This window comes from Chroicocephalus ridibundus, chromosome 8 (genome assembly GCF_963924245.1).
Source record: "Chroicocephalus ridibundus chromosome 8, bChrRid1.1, whole genome shotgun sequence".
NCBI lineage: Eukaryota > Metazoa > Chordata > Aves > Charadriiformes > Laridae > Chroicocephalus > Chroicocephalus ridibundus.
This window is the reverse complement of record NC_086291.1, coordinates 26,094,080-26,112,236: the sequence shown is the minus strand read 5'-3', so window position 1 is coordinate 26,112,236 and position 18,157 is coordinate 26,094,080. Positions and strand designations below refer to the sequence as shown.

The 18,157-nt window shown below is 34.9% G+C and overlaps 1 protein-coding gene and 1 long non-coding RNA gene across 6 annotated transcripts in view; one reads left to right on the top strand and one right to left on the bottom strand.

Moving 5' to 3' along the window:
* The window catches only part of KCNT2 (potassium sodium-activated channel subfamily T member 2), a 146,613-nt gene that overhangs the window by 80,536 nt on the left and 47,920 nt on the right, over positions 1 to 18,157 (bottom strand). For all 4 annotated transcript variants that reach the window (XR_010072268.1, XM_063344061.1, XM_063344058.1 and 1 more), the window contains 3 exons: positions 13,879 to 13,953; positions 13,318 to 13,401; positions 12,625 to 12,719 (listed from right to left, as the gene is read on the bottom strand). Coding sequence is in view for 3 of the 4 variants with exons in the window: in XM_063344061.1 (XP_063200131.1) it covers positions 12,625 to 12,719; positions 13,318 to 13,401; positions 13,879 to 13,953 (254 nt within the window). In the remaining variant the exon portion in view is untranslated. The remainder of the gene's footprint in view (positions 1 to 12,624; positions 12,720 to 13,317; positions 13,402 to 13,878; positions 13,954 to 18,157) is intronic.
* The window catches only part of LOC134519634 (uncharacterized), a 115,967-nt gene that overhangs the window by 63,973 nt on the left and 33,837 nt on the right, over positions 1 to 18,157 (top strand). For both annotated transcript variants that reach the window (XR_010072270.1, XR_010072269.1), the window contains exons 4-5: positions 2,429 to 2,510; positions 14,405 to 14,457. This is a non-coding gene — a long non-coding RNA (uncharacterized LOC134519634). The remainder of the gene's footprint in view (positions 1 to 2,428; positions 2,511 to 14,404; positions 14,458 to 18,157) is intronic.

Sequence of the window (18,157 nt, the reverse complement as noted above, 5' to 3'; positions counted from 1 at the left end):
CCCAGACATGTAGGCTTGAAACTGATGAGAAATATCTGTTTCTCATGGCAGCTGCTTGCTGTGTTTTATGTAATCTTTCCGAGAACAAAAGAGAGAGGTTTGCAGATATGAAGAGGAGACAGATGGAACATGAGGGACTTACTTGAACATTTTGAGAAGCTCAAAGGAAGACCACTGTGAAATCCTACAATTACGTAGGAACACAGAGACAGATATCTGTTGTGCTCCTACTGCACAATGTTTACACTTACAAGGAGAAGTTCATTCTGCAAATGAATATTTATAGATCAGTGAATGCAAAAGCTTTATGATACCTTAAATGAGGCTGTAATTTGCTCCATTTTGGATTTTATTATTGTGCTATTACTGACTTTTTAAGTAGATTTGTGTATTTTTGTGAACTAAAGGTGGTATCTTAAAGAATTTTTCAAGATGCTGAACAATGAACATAAGCACGTTCTCTAGTATTTTTAACGATAATTGAAAGTATCAGTGAAAATAACAGCACTGTATATTATTTAAATTATAAAGTTTTGCTGTTTTAGAATGCAGTAACCTCCTTATGTTTATCAAATGAAGCAAGCAGGCAGGTTTGTTCTCCAAGTCACAAGTTAGATGGACAAATCTGTTTTCTGCATCTCTGGATGTTGGATAAAACACACCATCATGGGTGAGGAATTTAGGTAATGGGAAATGTCGTGTTGTTCTCCATTCTGGGAAATTTAAATTTAGAGTGTTTAAGGTAAATGGCTGTAGTCAGATCACATCGGCACAGTGGTGTATGCTTCTCTCATTTCAAGCTGTGCTGCACTGACCCATCGATGGTTTTTTCTGTCATCATTAAGAGTGTTTCCCTTCACTATTGTTATATGCACAAATATGGCACCATTTAAACTTCTTTCGTATGCATAGGTGTTGTCAGTGTTGGTACCTCTGCCAGTAACCAAAAAACAGCAGACATATGAGTGAAGATTTTCCCCTTGATTGCTTAGCCTATGGAGAATATTCAGGAAGATTTTATTCTTATACGTACTCACTACAGCCCTTAAAATTAGACTTTCACTCTGAATACTCACGATAGTATTTCACATTTGCCTTAAAGTTGGCTGAATCTTTATTTTCTACATTTTTTTTCTTTTTTAGTTTTAGAATATTAGCAAAGTGAACAAAAAGAGGTCGAGTGAAGGAGCACAGTTGAAACATTACCCACAATCATTCTTTTTGCCATATTTATCCAATTCTAGTAAACATACATAGATGCCCACATGTAGCTGTGCCCTCTCATCAGCAATTTTATTTTGAACTTCTTTGCCTAAAATATTTCCATTTACTTTGTTTTCACTGCTCATCACTAATGGGAACAAACTTGCAAAATACATAACTATTTAATTTGTTGGTACCAACACACTGTAAACTGATAAGCAAATTAAGTACAAGTATGTATTCTCAGCAGTTGACTAAGGTTTGTTATAAATGTAAGCCAGTAATAATAGATGTCCTGAAAAAATGAAAAGGTAACTCAAAAGTTAATTGCAATGCCATGAAGAGTTTTGTTCTTACATTGCAGAGTTAAGCAAAGCAGTAGATTGCATGTGATTATAGGAGACCATAATGTATCGGATACCTTTAAACAGCCTCATCCCTTATATGATCTCCTACTCCTTTTGTAATATATTAGTAAACGTACCGCTTTGCTGTGAAATATAATTACGTACAGTATTCTGTGCCCAAAAGGACTGACAATTTGATTTCATGCCTGTTGTTAAGTCTTCAGTCTGCAAAGCCAACCCACAGTGTGTACGTAAGTGTTTACTAAATGAATACCAATTATTTTTTCTTCCTCACTGCTGTGATTCAGGCACTTCCACTCTAATATACAGTATATATAATTTTTCATATATATTGCAGAAATGTGCAACTCCAAAGACATAAAAAAATATAGCTGTGTTTTTTAAAAGAATGGGAACATACATTCAATTTAAGCTTATGTTAGACACAGTTAGATATTTTACTGAGATTGAGAGACAACAAAACTCAATATAATTTACTATTTTTAACTTCTTTAAGGAGGAGGTTTTAATTGCCAATGGAAATACAGAACTCATTAATCAGAGTGCTGTTTATTTGGATTATACCCTAAAGAGTGTTTATTTACAGACTTCTACTTTGTGGGGAGAGGGAGAATGGAAAGCGATATCTGCTAACTGTGCTAGAAATAGAAATTTATTGGAGCTGAGATACCATTTAAAGATTAATCTTTAACAGTCTTTGAAATCAAGTTGACATTTAATTGTTGTGACTTGTTCAAATGTTTAACAGTCCTGTATGTTTTGGTAAACACTTTTGTTGAAGTCAACAAGCAATTAACAGAGATTGAGTTTACATGTGACATTAATTATAGTTTTAATTCTTTACTTCTTTATTTAAGCTCAGTAAGTGATTTTGGCACATGACAGCTCTGGCATGCGGGATCGGGCCCCTGTTGCTAAAGGAAAGAATATCACACACAGGTGAGTTAGAGGAATCCATGGACATTTAACTTTTACATGTATTTGTTTAACACCCAAATGCGATACTATGTCTGGACGACTGTCTATGCCTCTAGTATTCACCTGTTTGAAAAACTTTATAGTAATTTCTTCTAATACTTGGTAATGAAATAACAAGTATACAGAAGAAAAAAAACGACAATTTTTTCTTTTAAAATCCATTGTAACTGCACTAAAATCCACCTTCTTTTTAGATCATCTCATATCACATCCCTAGCTCTGACAAATCCTCTGAGATGTCCTTTCAATATTCCATAAAGTTATGCCTAATACAAACAGAGTGTGAGTGAATAATTCCTGGTGCCTGGTGCCAGCTTCTGTTAGTATGGCCAAAGTTGTATCAACAGCTTTTTTAACTCTTCACTTTCTGATTTGAGAAATATGAACTTTGTTAAACTTCACACCCTTAAAATACAATTGGAATATGAAACAGACAATAAAAGTGAACAAATCACTGAAGAATTATGTTGATCACAAATCAGCATAATGACCTACTGCTCATCAGAGAACAAAAATAACTGATGGCATCTAATAATACAGTTAAATGTGTTAGCATAAACCACCATAAACACCAAATTTTAGTAAAGTAAAATAAATAGTTTGTCAGCCTAATGAATCAGTCAATGAAAGACAAATTTATTTTTTTTAAGTCTGCATGCTAATGACAACTTCATTTTTGAGCCAGGAATTGTGAGTGATGATGGTTTGCTGCCAGGCATTGAATTTTAAATGGTGAAGCAACATCCTCAACATAATTAGTCATCCCATGTTACACATGGCATTCTACTTGCTACTGTTTAAAATGATATAACATTCTCAAAGACACCATGTGAGTATCAGGTTTTTCTTTTTACTGCAAAGATAAAATAAAGCATGTGAAATGTAATGCCTTCCTGTAATGAAAGAGATGGAAGACAGAGGGTTTTAACAATTATTTTAGATATCAAATTGCCCCCTTAAGGGGAACTTCACCTGCTTTTATTGAAGTCCTCCCAAAACCAAAGCAAAACCTAGGATTTCTTTTACCAGTACGATGATACAGTATTTCACAACCTGCAGACTCTGGCTGTGTTCCAGATTGACATTTATTCTAGCATTTTATTTTACCAAAATTATTCTCGGCACCCCTGTTCTGAAGGTAGATGCATATTCTGCATATGTAACATTTACATTTTCACACATCTACTTACAAGCCTGTGATTCAGCAGCAGGTGTATGTGTGCATGTGTGTTTATAAACCAATGAAAAGCTTACTGGAGAACCCTCACCCTAATAATTTGCATGCCTTTGTATGCCTGTTGAGTTTACCTCCATAGCTCCTTGTCTAGATCCCCACAACCTTTTCTCTGACTGCATTTTTTCTGGGGATCTTTTTCAAGTGCTGATACTTTTGAAGACATACATATCTCTAATGCATGTTGCACATATTAAAATACGGTAAATTATTTTTGGTAATGGAATATGGCATTCTGTTTCTCTTTGACATTCCTTATTTGTCTTTGCTCTTTGGATAATCACTTCTAGATTTTCACCAAGTCCCCCTGTATTACATCATGGGGTTCACGTGACAATTACAGAATTATATGTTGTGGCCTCAGTTCTTTTCTTACCTACATCAATGTGACACAGCAAATTAAAGCAGGCTTTGCTAAGTTAATTTTACCAAGACTTTACATACTTGTTATAGTCATTCTACCTTGTGCTATGCTCCTGCAAGAGAACAAGGACAGGACTGCATTTAGTTTAACTTTGAGGAATTTTATGTGTTGTTTTACACATGTTGGCAAGCCATAATTAGTTAATATTAGCAGTAGCTTGATTTTATTTATGTCCCACAAAATTAAAAATACAGTTGCTAAAGAAAGGATACTATGGAGTGCAATCTTTTAGAACTGTGTTTCTAACAGTCCAAATGTTATATGACTCAAAATCATTTATTTTTTTTCCTCCTTTCATAATGGTAATCAGTCTTTGCTGCCAGAATAACCTTTCCTTGTCATGGTATCTGGTAATATTATTACTGTGTTACAAGATGGCATAATAATAAAACTTGTTCTCCCAGTGGCATATTCAGAGTGCACAATGTTTTGCAAAATATTGTATATCCCTCCCAAATATTCTCAATGCATCTTTAGTGAGAAGTTGTCAGGAGTATTGTAAATATTAGCGGCATTTGGTACCTAAGAGATGTTTTTACGTCACGTGAAACTTATTGGGGAGAATATTGTGAAAGAACCTGTGAGAAATTTTAACTCCTTCTTGGGCAGGAGTTTGTTTTTAAATCTATTTTTACACTGATTACTGAATGTTCAGTACGTTCACACACCAGTAAAAATTATTAGAAGAGAATGACCACAAACGATTCACAGGATAGAGGCTGGAACTTTCAGAATGGAAAGTAATTTAATGTCTAACTCCTAGAAAGCGTTGAAGTCTTGCAAGCCATGCTGAAAATTCTTCTTAGTGTCAATTCAAAATATTGATTTAAACAACACACTGGATTGTGAAATTGCCATTGCATTAATTGTCGAAGGATGATTTACCTAACCTATAATGTAGAGTTACATACCACACAAAATATTAAAATATTGTGTGGCAGAGAACAAAAATGTGGATAAGTTTATTTTGTCTTTCAAATTTATTTAAATTTAACTTTACCCACCTTCATCTAAATTCAATTTGGAACTACTGATTTTCAGGTTAATAAATGATCTGCAACCCCTGCTAGAAAATCAGCAAAGCTTTGATTGTAACTTGAAAAGATCACAAGTACCTGAAACCCCAACTCATCTTCCAGGGCATAATAAAACAACAGAAATCTCTCGTTCATATTGTTTACTTCCTTAATTTAATATTTCTCTACATATTTAAAAAAATAGTAGGATTTGCTTATAAATAATCTCTTGTTGACACTCCATTTTACAGAACCTTTGTGAAGGGCAGCTTTCTGTGCTACCATTTAGCCTTTCTGATTTTTTTTTTTTGTTTTCAGAAGACAAGATGACTACAAATGTATCTCTCAGAAGACAATTTAGATTGAAATCTCTAACCTTTATGACTTTGTTCCACAGACCGCAGTAAATAGGCTATTCAAATTATTATTAATTTCACTGGTCTCTGTGTCTAGTTTTAAATGTTCCATTACATCAGTTGCACAAAGAATTCCCTGCATGTAACATGGGAAAGATGCTGACCTAATTATTTTAGAAATAAATATGTAGAAACATCTAAAAAGATTAACAAAGGAAATATTATGTCACTACCAAATTAATAACTGAAATACCATGAAAATCATGTATAATTATCTAGGTTTCCATAGAAACCATGTTTGATGGCTAGCCAAAAAGACTTATGATTGGGCTTCCATACTTCTGCTCTCCCTATAATAAACATGATTTCTCTTCTGCCTTTCACAAACAACTAATCAGTTTTTCAGTAGCATAAGTCCTTATCCTATACTCTTTAAGCGGCACTGTTTAACAGCACTAATCATATGCTTTTTTTAAGATCTGAAGTGTTGAACTTAAACATGTAAAAAAATACTTTTAAAAATGTATGACAAATACCATGCTAATAGCAAAAGGAAAAAAAAGAAAACAGAATAAATGTATATATGGTAATGTTTCTGTGTTGTTACAATACAGTAGTTGCACAAAAATAAGCAAAGGCACCAACTCAAGAAACAGGTTGGGTATTTTATTACATATTGTCAGTGTAATTTTTCATTACATTTTCTCATCAAGCCTTCTTAAAGGCTTTGGCCCTTAAGTACTAATAATATGGATGTAAACAAATGATCCCTAGTGCTAGCAGACGGTAAAAGGAGTGGCCCATCCCCTAAGTCCATATTCCGTTAGAAACAGAAAGAGTTTTATCTGAATTTGTGTTTCATTTAAATAATTTAGATTCACAACTATTTGCAGCAACACTCTCTTTTCACATGCTTCTTATACAGATTTTAGTAAAGCCACTTTAAAAATTTCTATACCTAAGAAAAGATAAACTCTGTATGCAGTGTATTTTTCTCCTAACAATGTTGATGAAAAGGTTGTCATTGAGTTCATGCACATAGGTTTTCCCAGAAGGCAATAGTTCAGCAACCTGATCTAGTTGAAGATGTCCCTGCTTACTGCAGGGGGGTTGGACTAGATGACCTTTAAAGGTCCCTTCCAACCCAACACGTTCTATGATTCTATGATTTGGAAGGTACTACTTGTGCCACCTGGCCTACTTCTGGATCTATTTGTTTATGTTTGGAGAGCATTGCATAGGAATATTTCAAAACATAAAATAGAGATCCTTTGTTTGAAACGTGCAAGTTCCTGACAGATCTGCTTTATTTCAGAGAAAGAAAAGCACAACCGCTATTATTTTAATAATTTGTGGGATTCTTATAATAGTTGAATAATTTATTTTGTATTATTTACAGTTAGAACTTTCAATTACTGTTCTATAGTATTTTGGGATTTAAATTCTGCAACTCTATTTAGTCCTTTAGATCCTGAGACTTCACGTGCTTTACCACTTTAGAATCATTGGATTTGATCAAACTAAATGACATAAGTACAGTTTAATTTTGTGCTTTTTTTGAATGCAGAAAATCTCTCTAAATCATAAACTGAGACTGGGCCCGAGCACTGAGAGTGGTGTACAGCAAACCATAACATCACAGAAAGAAAGAACATCACAGAAAGACCCAAAAAATCACATTTTATTCTACATTACATAATCCACTAACACTCCTACTTAACGGTAGGCATCATTCTTGGAAAATTGCCGTTGTAGGCTGCTGATACAACCAACACAGAAGGGCAGGGAAGCACAGACCTCCATGTGGTGATTTAGTTCCCTTCAGATCTGCATTGCCCTCTGAAGTGTTTGTATCTACTTATTGGTAACTGGAACTGGAGCATTGAGATGCCTTATTTTCTCTAACATTACGTGGGATTGATCCTTTTTTGTTTGTTTTTTGTTTTTCTTTCACCCCTGTAACATAGTGTTCCAAATCTGAAGCTCTCGATATGTCTTCTTTGGACTAGATAATTGTCTCGATTTGTTTTCATCCTTACAAGCAACTTATTCATATTGTTTCCTTCAGGTGAGATTTTGACTGCTTAATTGACATTAAGGCTACAGTATTGGCTTACCACTTTTATTCTGTAAGTTAGTGTGTGGAAACACCCTAATTTTCTGACGTTCAAAGCACTGAAGGGTAAAAAACGTTAACGTTGACCTCAGTGAGCTTTTAATGAAGACATAAGCAAAGTTTGTGCAGGCTTCTTAGTCTTCAGTATGAAAAAAGAAAAACATCCATCTCAAACAGTTTGTAACCACCTTTTTCATAAACTAATCATTCTGCACTGGTGATATATGACTAACACTGATTTTAAAAGCAAAATAAGTCTTAATAGATGATTCACTGTGTCAGAGAAAGATGCCTGAAATAGTTGTTTACTGTTTTTATACAGTTTATAGAAATAATTAGTGTTTCATTTGACAAACAAGTGCAAACATCCATTAGCTAAATGACACAACATATACTTTGACTAGGTCTGTAACTTTCACTAGAACTCTACCAATAGTAACTGTTGAACAGTCTGTCATATAGGAGCACACAACTTCAGGTATATGTGTAATTGCTCAGGTTAGGACACCACCGAGGTATTTAAAGAAAGTAAAATTATAGTATAGCCTGATCTCTTTGAAATCAGACGAAAAGAGACAAAAATCATTCTATGTAATCTGTAAACTCAAAGATACACGGAGTTGGTCTTATGAATTTATAGATCTGCAAATGAGTTCTACCCCCAGATCCATAAACAATTATCACCAAAAATCAAAGAGTGGAATAGAGCAAAAATTTAGTTATGCAATTACTGTTTGTTCTGTACTAACGTTGAAAATTGACAACTGTATGCAAAAATACAGAAGGGGCCTTTTCCCACGATATTCTGAGTGCAAAGTACAGCTTGAATAATGATATATAAAAATTGTGAGATTAGCCAATTAGCTGTAAACATTAGATTACTTATTTTTCTTTACCTTTTCATCTGAAAGCTTACACCTGAGTTACAAGACATAAGCTGGAATGCATCTACATGTGTAACCACCACTGATAAGATTCTGCTGTGTAGATGTAACTATGGATTTGCTGATGACGCATGAGGCAGAATTTAATGAATTTTCTGTGGGTTTTATGCTAGCTATGGTAGAAGTTATTTTGAAAATACCTATTATATGCAGACAGGTGCAAAGTTGATAAGGAAGAGCTCCTTTTATGCATTTATAATTTTTAAAAAATGTTGTCTATAAATATGCCATTTTTTGCAGCTATTGTACATAATATAGATCCCTCAAACTGATCTTTAAAGTAAATTTCTGTTGAGAAAGACAACCAGTCAAATGGTAACAAATGCAGTGCTGTTGTCTACACACTAGAATAACAAGTAAGGATGTACTGGGCTTTGACATACCAAATTTTGTCCCTCCACTGTAAACCATCAGGAGACCTGGAGGTCCAGCAAGGTTCTTCCCCAGAGTCCTGGGTGTGCTGAGGCACTTCTACGTGACTGTGAATGAACAGTTCCTCCACATTGGAGAGAGCATAATTTCAGTTCTAGCTAGACAGATAGATGGCAGAGGCATGTTCCTGCCCGCTGAAGTTGCACCCATACAAAGATCAGATATAAGTACCTTCTGATATAAATATGCTCCTACTCTGGAAACACACGAGCTTTTAGGAAAGATTCTATAATATACATTCTGGATCAAAATTATTCTTCCTGAATGATCAGTGGAGACACGTCATCTCCAATATGCTTGTACATATCCAGCTATTTTGTACTCTGTATAGAACTACAGGTCTCTATTATTGCACAAGAAATTAAGAAAGCATCTCTTAAGCACCCCAGCAAAAACCTGCTTTTAAATATGTGAAAAATATACCTAAAATTCTGCAAAAAAATTATTAAGGAGCATATCTTTTAGATAGCAACTAATCACTGGAAAGTACTTAAGTTTCAGCATTTATTTGTCTTAAACTTTCTCACGGAAATGACCATCGAAAGACTTACAAAAGGTTTCAGTCTCACTTGAAGCAGTAAGAAAGCACTTTTGCTGCACTTTCTCAGTGCACCAGTCTAACTGAACTGGTAAAAAGCAGAAGCAGAAAGAGGAGTCTTTCTGGGCTTCATACCATCTTGGACTTCTTGTAAAATGGTATAATCTCCATACAAATCTACATGCCATCTCTTTCTACTCATCTGATAAAAAAGCATAGATTTAAACAGAACCCTGTGTTGTAAAGTTATATCGACTTCAGAAGTGCTGAGAAGCCAATGTTCTATTGAAGCAGATGGTTAAAGCAGCAAGACTGTCAACCAGGAACTAAGAAGGGCTGTGGTGTTACAATTTAATCCATACAGTGCCTGAAAGTTGTCACCTCATTAACCTTAACGGTCAGCAGGGAGGCACAGTGAGGGCAGTTATCAGTGGTACACCATGAGCATGTCCCCATGGTACTGAATACTCTCCACAGGGAAAGTGCTCTCAAACTGTAAGCGCTGTATTCAGGCTACTCATCTAGGCTTATTAACTTTGCATTACTGAAGCTTAAGGGACCAAGGTAGTATCTCTAACTGTAAACAAAACATGGTTATGAAAACAGACTGGTGACACCTCAAAATGTTTTTTTGTGTTGTGCTCCATTATATGTACGGTAAGCCTAGTGCTGGCTGCCATATATGTTTGGGGGAAATAACCTTGGTTACCACTTGCTGTTGCAGAAAATGTGAAACACCAGGCTGGTGAGAGCCATCCTTAAGTGGACATATTCCAGAAATGGGCTTCGCTCCTCTTTCGGCATGAAGAAACCCAAGTAAACTCTAAACGATGTCTCTTAAAATGAAACACTGTCTCAATTCATCATAGATGTAACATAATCAAAGACATTAAGTTAATTGATTTTTACTGATTATAGGGAATTTTTTAGATATTTTTAAAATACTCTCTCTAATATAAAATCATACATAGATGGGTAAAAGCATGTAAAAATGCTATTATGTGTATTCATGTAAGCAATAGTAACAATTGCCTAAACAGAACTCCAGTCTTAGGCAAGCTGCAGATGCTTGTACAACTATTCTTAGTCATTCCAAAAGTGCTTCACTTCCTTACTTATTGTATTACTGGGTGTTTTCATCCTATTTAGCTTATTTTGCAGTCTAGCAGGGTCAATACTAGGTCACTATATAATGATCCATAATGAGATGTTATCTGCGACTGTTGAGACCAGACGTAATTACTGTAGGTGAGCTTGCCATTTTCTGCATGTTTTACTGTCAGTTATGAAAATGCCTGGTGGTGGGCACGCTGTTCTGTTCAGCTGCAGCTTCTATACCTTATTCAACCAGGGACCACCACAGTGAGTTCTTAGGAAATATTCTTGTTACTACCTTACTTCACTGAGAACTGGATACATATTTTGTTCAGTAGTCCAGTAAAATATTGAAGTAGGTTAGTAAAAAAGGTGAAGGCATATTTACTACAGCGCTTTGTATTGTAAAAAATTAAAAAGCAAAATTAGAGCCAATTAAAAATGTCCAAGTGATAGAATTTTATGCATTCTGGCTCAAGTACTGTAGTCTTTATTCATATAAAATTTCCTCTTAGAAGGCCATCCTATTCAATAGTAAATTTAATCTCACAAAAATTCGTTACTGTTTAGAACTGGCAGCATTTGTCATTATGCAGTCATGTGGCCATAAGACAAGGGGTAAAATTGGACCATTTGTGTAGCCACTGGCTAAAACAAACTTCTCTTCTTGAATAAAGGGAGGGACAAGACTGGAAAAGGCCATGTGTTATTTTACACTGTTATTACCAAAATGGTTAGGCAGCACATAACTGTGGCTATCAAAAAAACAAGCTAGAGAAATAAAGTTCGAGAAAATCAAATCACTGTCTCCAAAAGAACAGACCAAACTTTATCAGTGTGCTGACCCAAAGGCACTCTGTCTGGCAAAATAAATACAGGTGATTTAGCCTTTCCACACAGAATCATCTTCTCTGTTCACTGCCCCCTTTTACAGTGTCTTATAACACACCTATTTTTTTCCTCTACTTTTTTTTTCTCTCTACTTTTTTTATTTTCCCCCCATATATGACACTCACTTCTCAGGCACTTCTGCTGAGAAAATTCCGTATGTTAAGTAAGCTACCAAGCTATATTATAAACATGATCCATTTATACAAACATAAGCATGACTATACTGGGTAAGAGCAAAGACTCATGTAGCCTATTTTATCTGTCTCCAGCCCTGATCAACAGTAGATCCCTATTGGCATAGTATAAAAATGGGGCAATCAAGTAGTGTTTCCTGTGGATCTTTTCCTAGCCTCCAATAATCTGCAGCTCATTAATTTCAATAACCAAGTATGTCTATATTTCATGCCCTCAACAGATTTTTCTCCATGCTTCCCAAACTCCTGTAAATTTAAGTTTTCAAGGTCTTGCAGCAAAAAGTTCTTCAGAGTTACAAATTTTGGTTGTTTGAACCTACCATCCACTACTTTCTGTAATCTTGATTAATAAAATCTACATTTTCTTTAATCTAGATTATTAACTGATGTCCTCTGTACTCCTTATGGGAACGTGACTTGGTCATCAGAGTGATAAGGCTGAGATCTTGCATACTTTTCGCTGTCCGTCTCACCAGTCAGAGGAAGGTGACCGTAGTATGGGTACTTCTGTTGGTACTCTTCAAATTTGAGTGACTTTTCTGCTGAGATTGCACTTTCGGTACCTATGTGAATTTTCACCCACTTCTTTCTCCTGTGTTTTTGCATCATCTGTATTTCTTTCCTTAGAGTGAGAATGATTCCCCTTCCCATGCATACACATTCTGTTTCCAAACCAGTGTATCAGTACCCCAGTAGTACCAGGTGCTAGTTAACACTGCAAGTATATTACTCTCTATTTCCACGCATGATTTCCACAAGGCCTGTTTTATCACTACGTAATAAAGGAAGAAAAGCCAATATATATAATAAAAACAAAGGGGTTTTGGTCACTTACCAAGTGAAGATAAGACATAGTAAGGTAGATATTAAAATGAGGACTTGGTTAAACATTGCAGACTGTGTGCGTTGGATGGCTCTGTGAAGATCATTCTATATTAATGGAAAATAGGTGTTATTTTTGGTTTTGAATTAATAAGGCACGAGTTGATTCTATAGAGGAATTATATAATGCCCCGATAAAATGCAGTCATTTAAATGCGCTTAGAATTTGCTGATCATATGGAAGGGTCCAAAAGAGCCAGCTGTGATTCTGTGATTATTTAACTAGTTCTTTGTTCATCCTGGCACAATTCTGATACTTTTGCAAGCTGCCTTAAGGTCTGTCTGCTCATGTCTATCTTACAAATTACAGGCAGCAAGGACCAATTAAGGCATAGCAGTTGAGTTCCCTGCAGTTGTGTTTGAATGCAAGAGTAGCAAAAGAACCAGTCATTCCAACTTTCCCTTATTGGCACAGTAACAGTTTATACTAATTGAAATTTCAGTTTATGTCTTAATTTTTGCTGATTTTGATGCAGAAAGCAGTTTAGCAATGCTTGACCATTTGTATAATCTGGTTAGCTTCCTAACAGATCTGGTTAGCTTCCTATTAAAGTTGGACAGTGAACTGTACCGCCAAAATCCCACTAAAGATAATATACTAAAAAAATGGAAACTCTAAAATAGTTATTTTCTTTGTCATACTTACAATCATATTCTCTAATGCATGCTTTGCCAGCCAACAATTTAAAAATACAGGAATAAACAGGTTTCTTAGGACTGGCCAGAAAATCTGAAAGAGAAATTAGCAAATTCATTAAAAGTTCTTCTGTTCAAGAACAGAGCTTTTCTATTCAAGCAGCAATGAAACACTTGCAAAAATACTTATTATTGTGTTCCCAGTGTGAGGTACAGCTTTAAATAACATTTTTCCTTCCTTTGTGATGAAGTGTATGTAAGATAATTTGATAAAATAATGACAGTCAATTTTCAGTGCAGACACCTGAGATTCTTAGATTTTTATGTCTAGCTGGTTTATTTTATTGATTGTGCTGTAGTTTGAGTTAAAGGGTTTGGGTTTTGTTTTCCCCTATTCGGGAGGAAGGGGAACGTGATCTGTATTACTACTTCATTCAAGTAGCAAACTATCTTCTTCTTGTTGACAAATTTGTCATCCACATAAGATTCAAACTTACTTCAATAAAAATTAAGAGCATTTGTGCAGCTATAAAAGTGCAATGTGCAAATGTATTAATTCAAGTATGTTTACCGTGATGATGAAAGGGACAGCATTAATTATTTCCAGGAGAAAAGGTATTCTCAGAATTTGTTCCCAGATATTTCCCTTCAAAGAAAAGGACAAAAAACCACCATGTCACAGTAGGCTTACATATAGTTCTGATGAGAAATATATGTGATATTCCAATGCCACATATGGAGTCTCTCCCACTAGATGAATTTCAGGAAGCTCATTCATCACAGATTTAAACACATATGTCAACTTTGAATATAGAATATAAGCTACTCTGGCCTAATTTTTTTACTGTTTATCATAATTCACTTCACAGGTAAAAACATATACTTTTAATTCTATATTTCCATTAGAGCAGTTCTCTGTTTCCGTATGACCATATAATGCCTTGCTATGACCTAGTTAGTAAAACAGCTCAAACGAAGAATTCTAATTGCATTAACTAGTCAACTCATTCTCTCAGATAATGAAGAGTTTCATTAAATTAAGTTTTCATTTTTTTCAGAGAATAATATGCTCCTGTTTTCTTCTGTTGCATTTTTAGGTACCTTGAAATCATACACAGACATCTTGTCTCTGCTTTTTTGTTCTTCAAAGGTTAGTTTACTTTTATTTTTACATACACATTTGCACGCAGATAAGGAGGTGAGATTCCTGTCCAAAGGAATTTATCATTTTAATAATTCTTGTTTATGAGTGACTCTTCATACAAGTAACAGACTACCCTGCTGGCAAATTCTTTTATCTGCAACTATTTCTACTTCTTTTTCTTAGAAGTCTCTAAATCTTTAAAATCCTGTATTACAATGCTTTAGCTTTTGACTGTGCCAAAGTCTTTCTTACCTTAATGATTATTCTTAGACTTTCTAAAAACTAGAGGCAAAGCCCTATTAGAGCGTAAAAGTTGCAGAGACATATATCCAAAGGACATGCCCTGCTCAGAAGATGTTACCATTAAATCAACTGTTTTGATCACCCCTATGCAGAGGTGACTGCCCTATTGTCCATACTAATGTTTATTATGAATGATGAGCCACTCACTGTACATCCTTCTGATAGAACTTCATGGTAAAATATACAGCAAAAGAGGAATGCAAATATGTTGTATTTTCCAAAGAAATAGTACCAGCTTATTTTCTCTTAATCTTGTTTCATTAACCCCTGCATGTTAGTCACAGAGGTCTGGATATTTCTCTTTATTAATTCTAATCCTGCTATTAAGATATCAACTTATTAAGAAATAAGTATTAAAAAGAGGAATGAAATTAAGTTAGGGAAAGACAGCAGTATTCTATGGTGATTCCTTCCTTCCTTTGCATTTATCTTCTTTTATCTTTACTTTGTATTTTCTCTTTCCCAACTGATTTGGAGAGAGAAATAAGGAAGACAATCTAGTGTTTAATATTTGAATTAGGACTACAAGATCAAAATTCTGTATTTCTGCCACAAACGCTTCAGTACATTTCAGGGCTTTTTGGAACTTGATCTTGCTTACATGAAATTAGAGCTCTTCCCACATATTTCAATGAAAGTGGTACTGATCTTTTAATCTGCTTGCTGCTAGCTACAGGATGGGGATAATACTACTTCTTTTCCACATCTGAACAGGGACTATGAATGATTAAATGTTGGTATGAAAATCCATACATTTAACAAAGAAGTTATTTACAATTCAATGATCTACAGCTTTACTAACTCTGTATATCAAGACTCCATCATAGGTAAATGCAATAACAATGTAGCATATATCATGGCAATATTACAAGAATTTGCAGTACAGCATTATATTTTCAGTTGCAATGACATATTAATCTTTCCTGTTAAAATAACCATCTGATATAACCACTGAAAATTAAAAAAAAAGCTCCATAACATATAAAACTCCTTCTATTTTTAACTTTTCACATCTGGAAGCCATTGTACCTATGGGGCAGGGATTGTCTTCCATGTTAATTGTAATTGGTGGGAGTTAGACATACTTGAATAATCTTAAATATTTCATGTGATAAGCAGCCCTGTAAACAGAAGTGAAATCATAATACTGTAAGCTGAGATTTGATTTGTAGGAATAATAAAATCAAAAGAAAATTTTATTTTCCCAACTGACCCATTCTCTGTTTTCACTAATTTCCTCTTTTTTAATGTTAAGAGCTTTCTTTTATGCATTATAGAAAAGAAATTTCACATAATTTACTTGTGTAGGCAAAATGCCTGTGCAGATGTGCTTCAGGTACTTAGTGATGCATGCAGCTGGAAGATTCTGGTTTCCACATACAAATGCATGATGTCTTCTGTAAATCTGCCTTTTGCAGTGAGAATGTATGGTAGTGATAAAAGCAGCTGCGACTGCCTGTGCATCAGTGATATAGTAGGATTGCCAGATGTCTGTTACGAGTTTTGGCAATGAAAATTTCTAATGTAGACATCTTTCAGAATTTTGGCCAAGGGCAAACCCTCATGTAATGGGTTAAGCTGTGAGAATGCAGATAGGAAACCGTTCATTCTTGGATCCAAGTGATCAGCATTGTAACACAGTGCTACATTCTTTGCATTCCTCCCCATATAAAAGCAATAAAAAATGCAAATTCACTGTATCCTAGTATCATGGTATACTATTATGTCCTCACTATTCTGCATATTGAATCATTTCTCATATGTCATCAACCAAGTATCAGAAAGGCAAATTCCTTGGAGTATTCTCTCAAATGACTGCTTTATTTATTTTACGAGTTATTTGTGAAATCCTAGCAATGTGCACACAAATGCAAACACAATCATCTTTTTCTTGTTGTTTTCCTCCTGCCTTGTCTTCTGACTTGTGCCTAAATCACAAAAGCTTTGGAAATGTTGACATGAAACAGGTATTCTGTCACAGATTTACATGAACCAAGACTCCTTCAGTCATCCTGGCTGTGCAGAAAGGCATTTCAGTCTGTGAAATAGCCTTTTTGGCTTCACAAGACCGGTGTAATACTGGGGTAAATGGCTCTATCACCACATTTCCAGATTGTAGGTAAGACGACAGGACCAGAGGGAAGGAAGCGTTTGCATCAGGTGGATTGCCAAAGTGCATTTCAGTACTATTATTCTTCATTACATTACTTTTATTCCCTTGTGGGCAGTGGAAATATAGCCATCATAAAATCGTCTCAACTTCCATGACAGGTATATGCAGCAAACCAGGATAGTAGAGCTTTATACCCATTGCACACTAATAAGTAACTTCTCATAGGAGCTGACTTGCCAATACTTCTCTCATCTTCTGTACTCATTGAAATTGATGCAGACCACAAGCAGAATTGATAGGGAGAAAACGTTGCCCAATAAACTCAGGAACAGCACAAATTGTGATTGATCTCTACTGTTTTGGCACTAGATGTGTTAATTTTGGATCGTTTCTGCCTATAATTGATTTGTATTTGTAACCCCCAACACATAAATACTATATGCTACTTACAAGGAGTAAAAAGAACCATTTTTAGACAGTAGACAGTTTTAGGTGTCTTAGCATTGTTGGGTGCTAAGCAAAATATTTACGCCATAATCACTTGATAAGCACACTTAAGTAAAACTCTGACTTCAGTCATGGCTCTGATAGCTGCTCAATGTCAGTAATTCAAAAATTAAACAAAAAAGATTATGCTACAAGATATTTTCAGCTTTAGAAACCAAGCTTACTTTGATAAGTGCTTTTAGTATTTTTCTCCTGAAGATACTAAAAATGCAGATTACCTAACACTCACTAGGATAGCACATAACAAAATGTAATGAAGAAAACTGAATACAAATATTAGGAAAATATAACTTTTTAAGAAGAATGTAAATACAAAAATATATTGTATTCACATCAGATGATTTCAAGGCATTTTGCAAAGATGTTCCAACAGCACCAGAGAGATGTATAACACAAGTATGTAGGTAACCACAATTTTTTTTTTTTTAAAAGTACTATATTGGTGTAGCTTTTTGGTGTGCATTTTTAAAGGCCTGGAACTTGAGTTATAGATACTAAGTAGCTACAGCTTTGATATCAATGAGAATCGTGTCCATTGCATTATGGACAGATATATAAAACTGCACTTGAAAAATCAGTATTCAAAAATCCAAGTCCCTTTTGAAAATGTGGTTTGAAATTACAACATGCCAATGGACAATGGAAAAAAGTGGAAATTTCATTTCTGACTTCCACTCTTTAGATGTTACTGTTTGCTCATAAATTTGAGAAACATGAACAGGGCTGCCTGTGACAATAGGCTGTCCTCTACATGTGTGTTTTTCTCAACTTCCTGTTGTACCT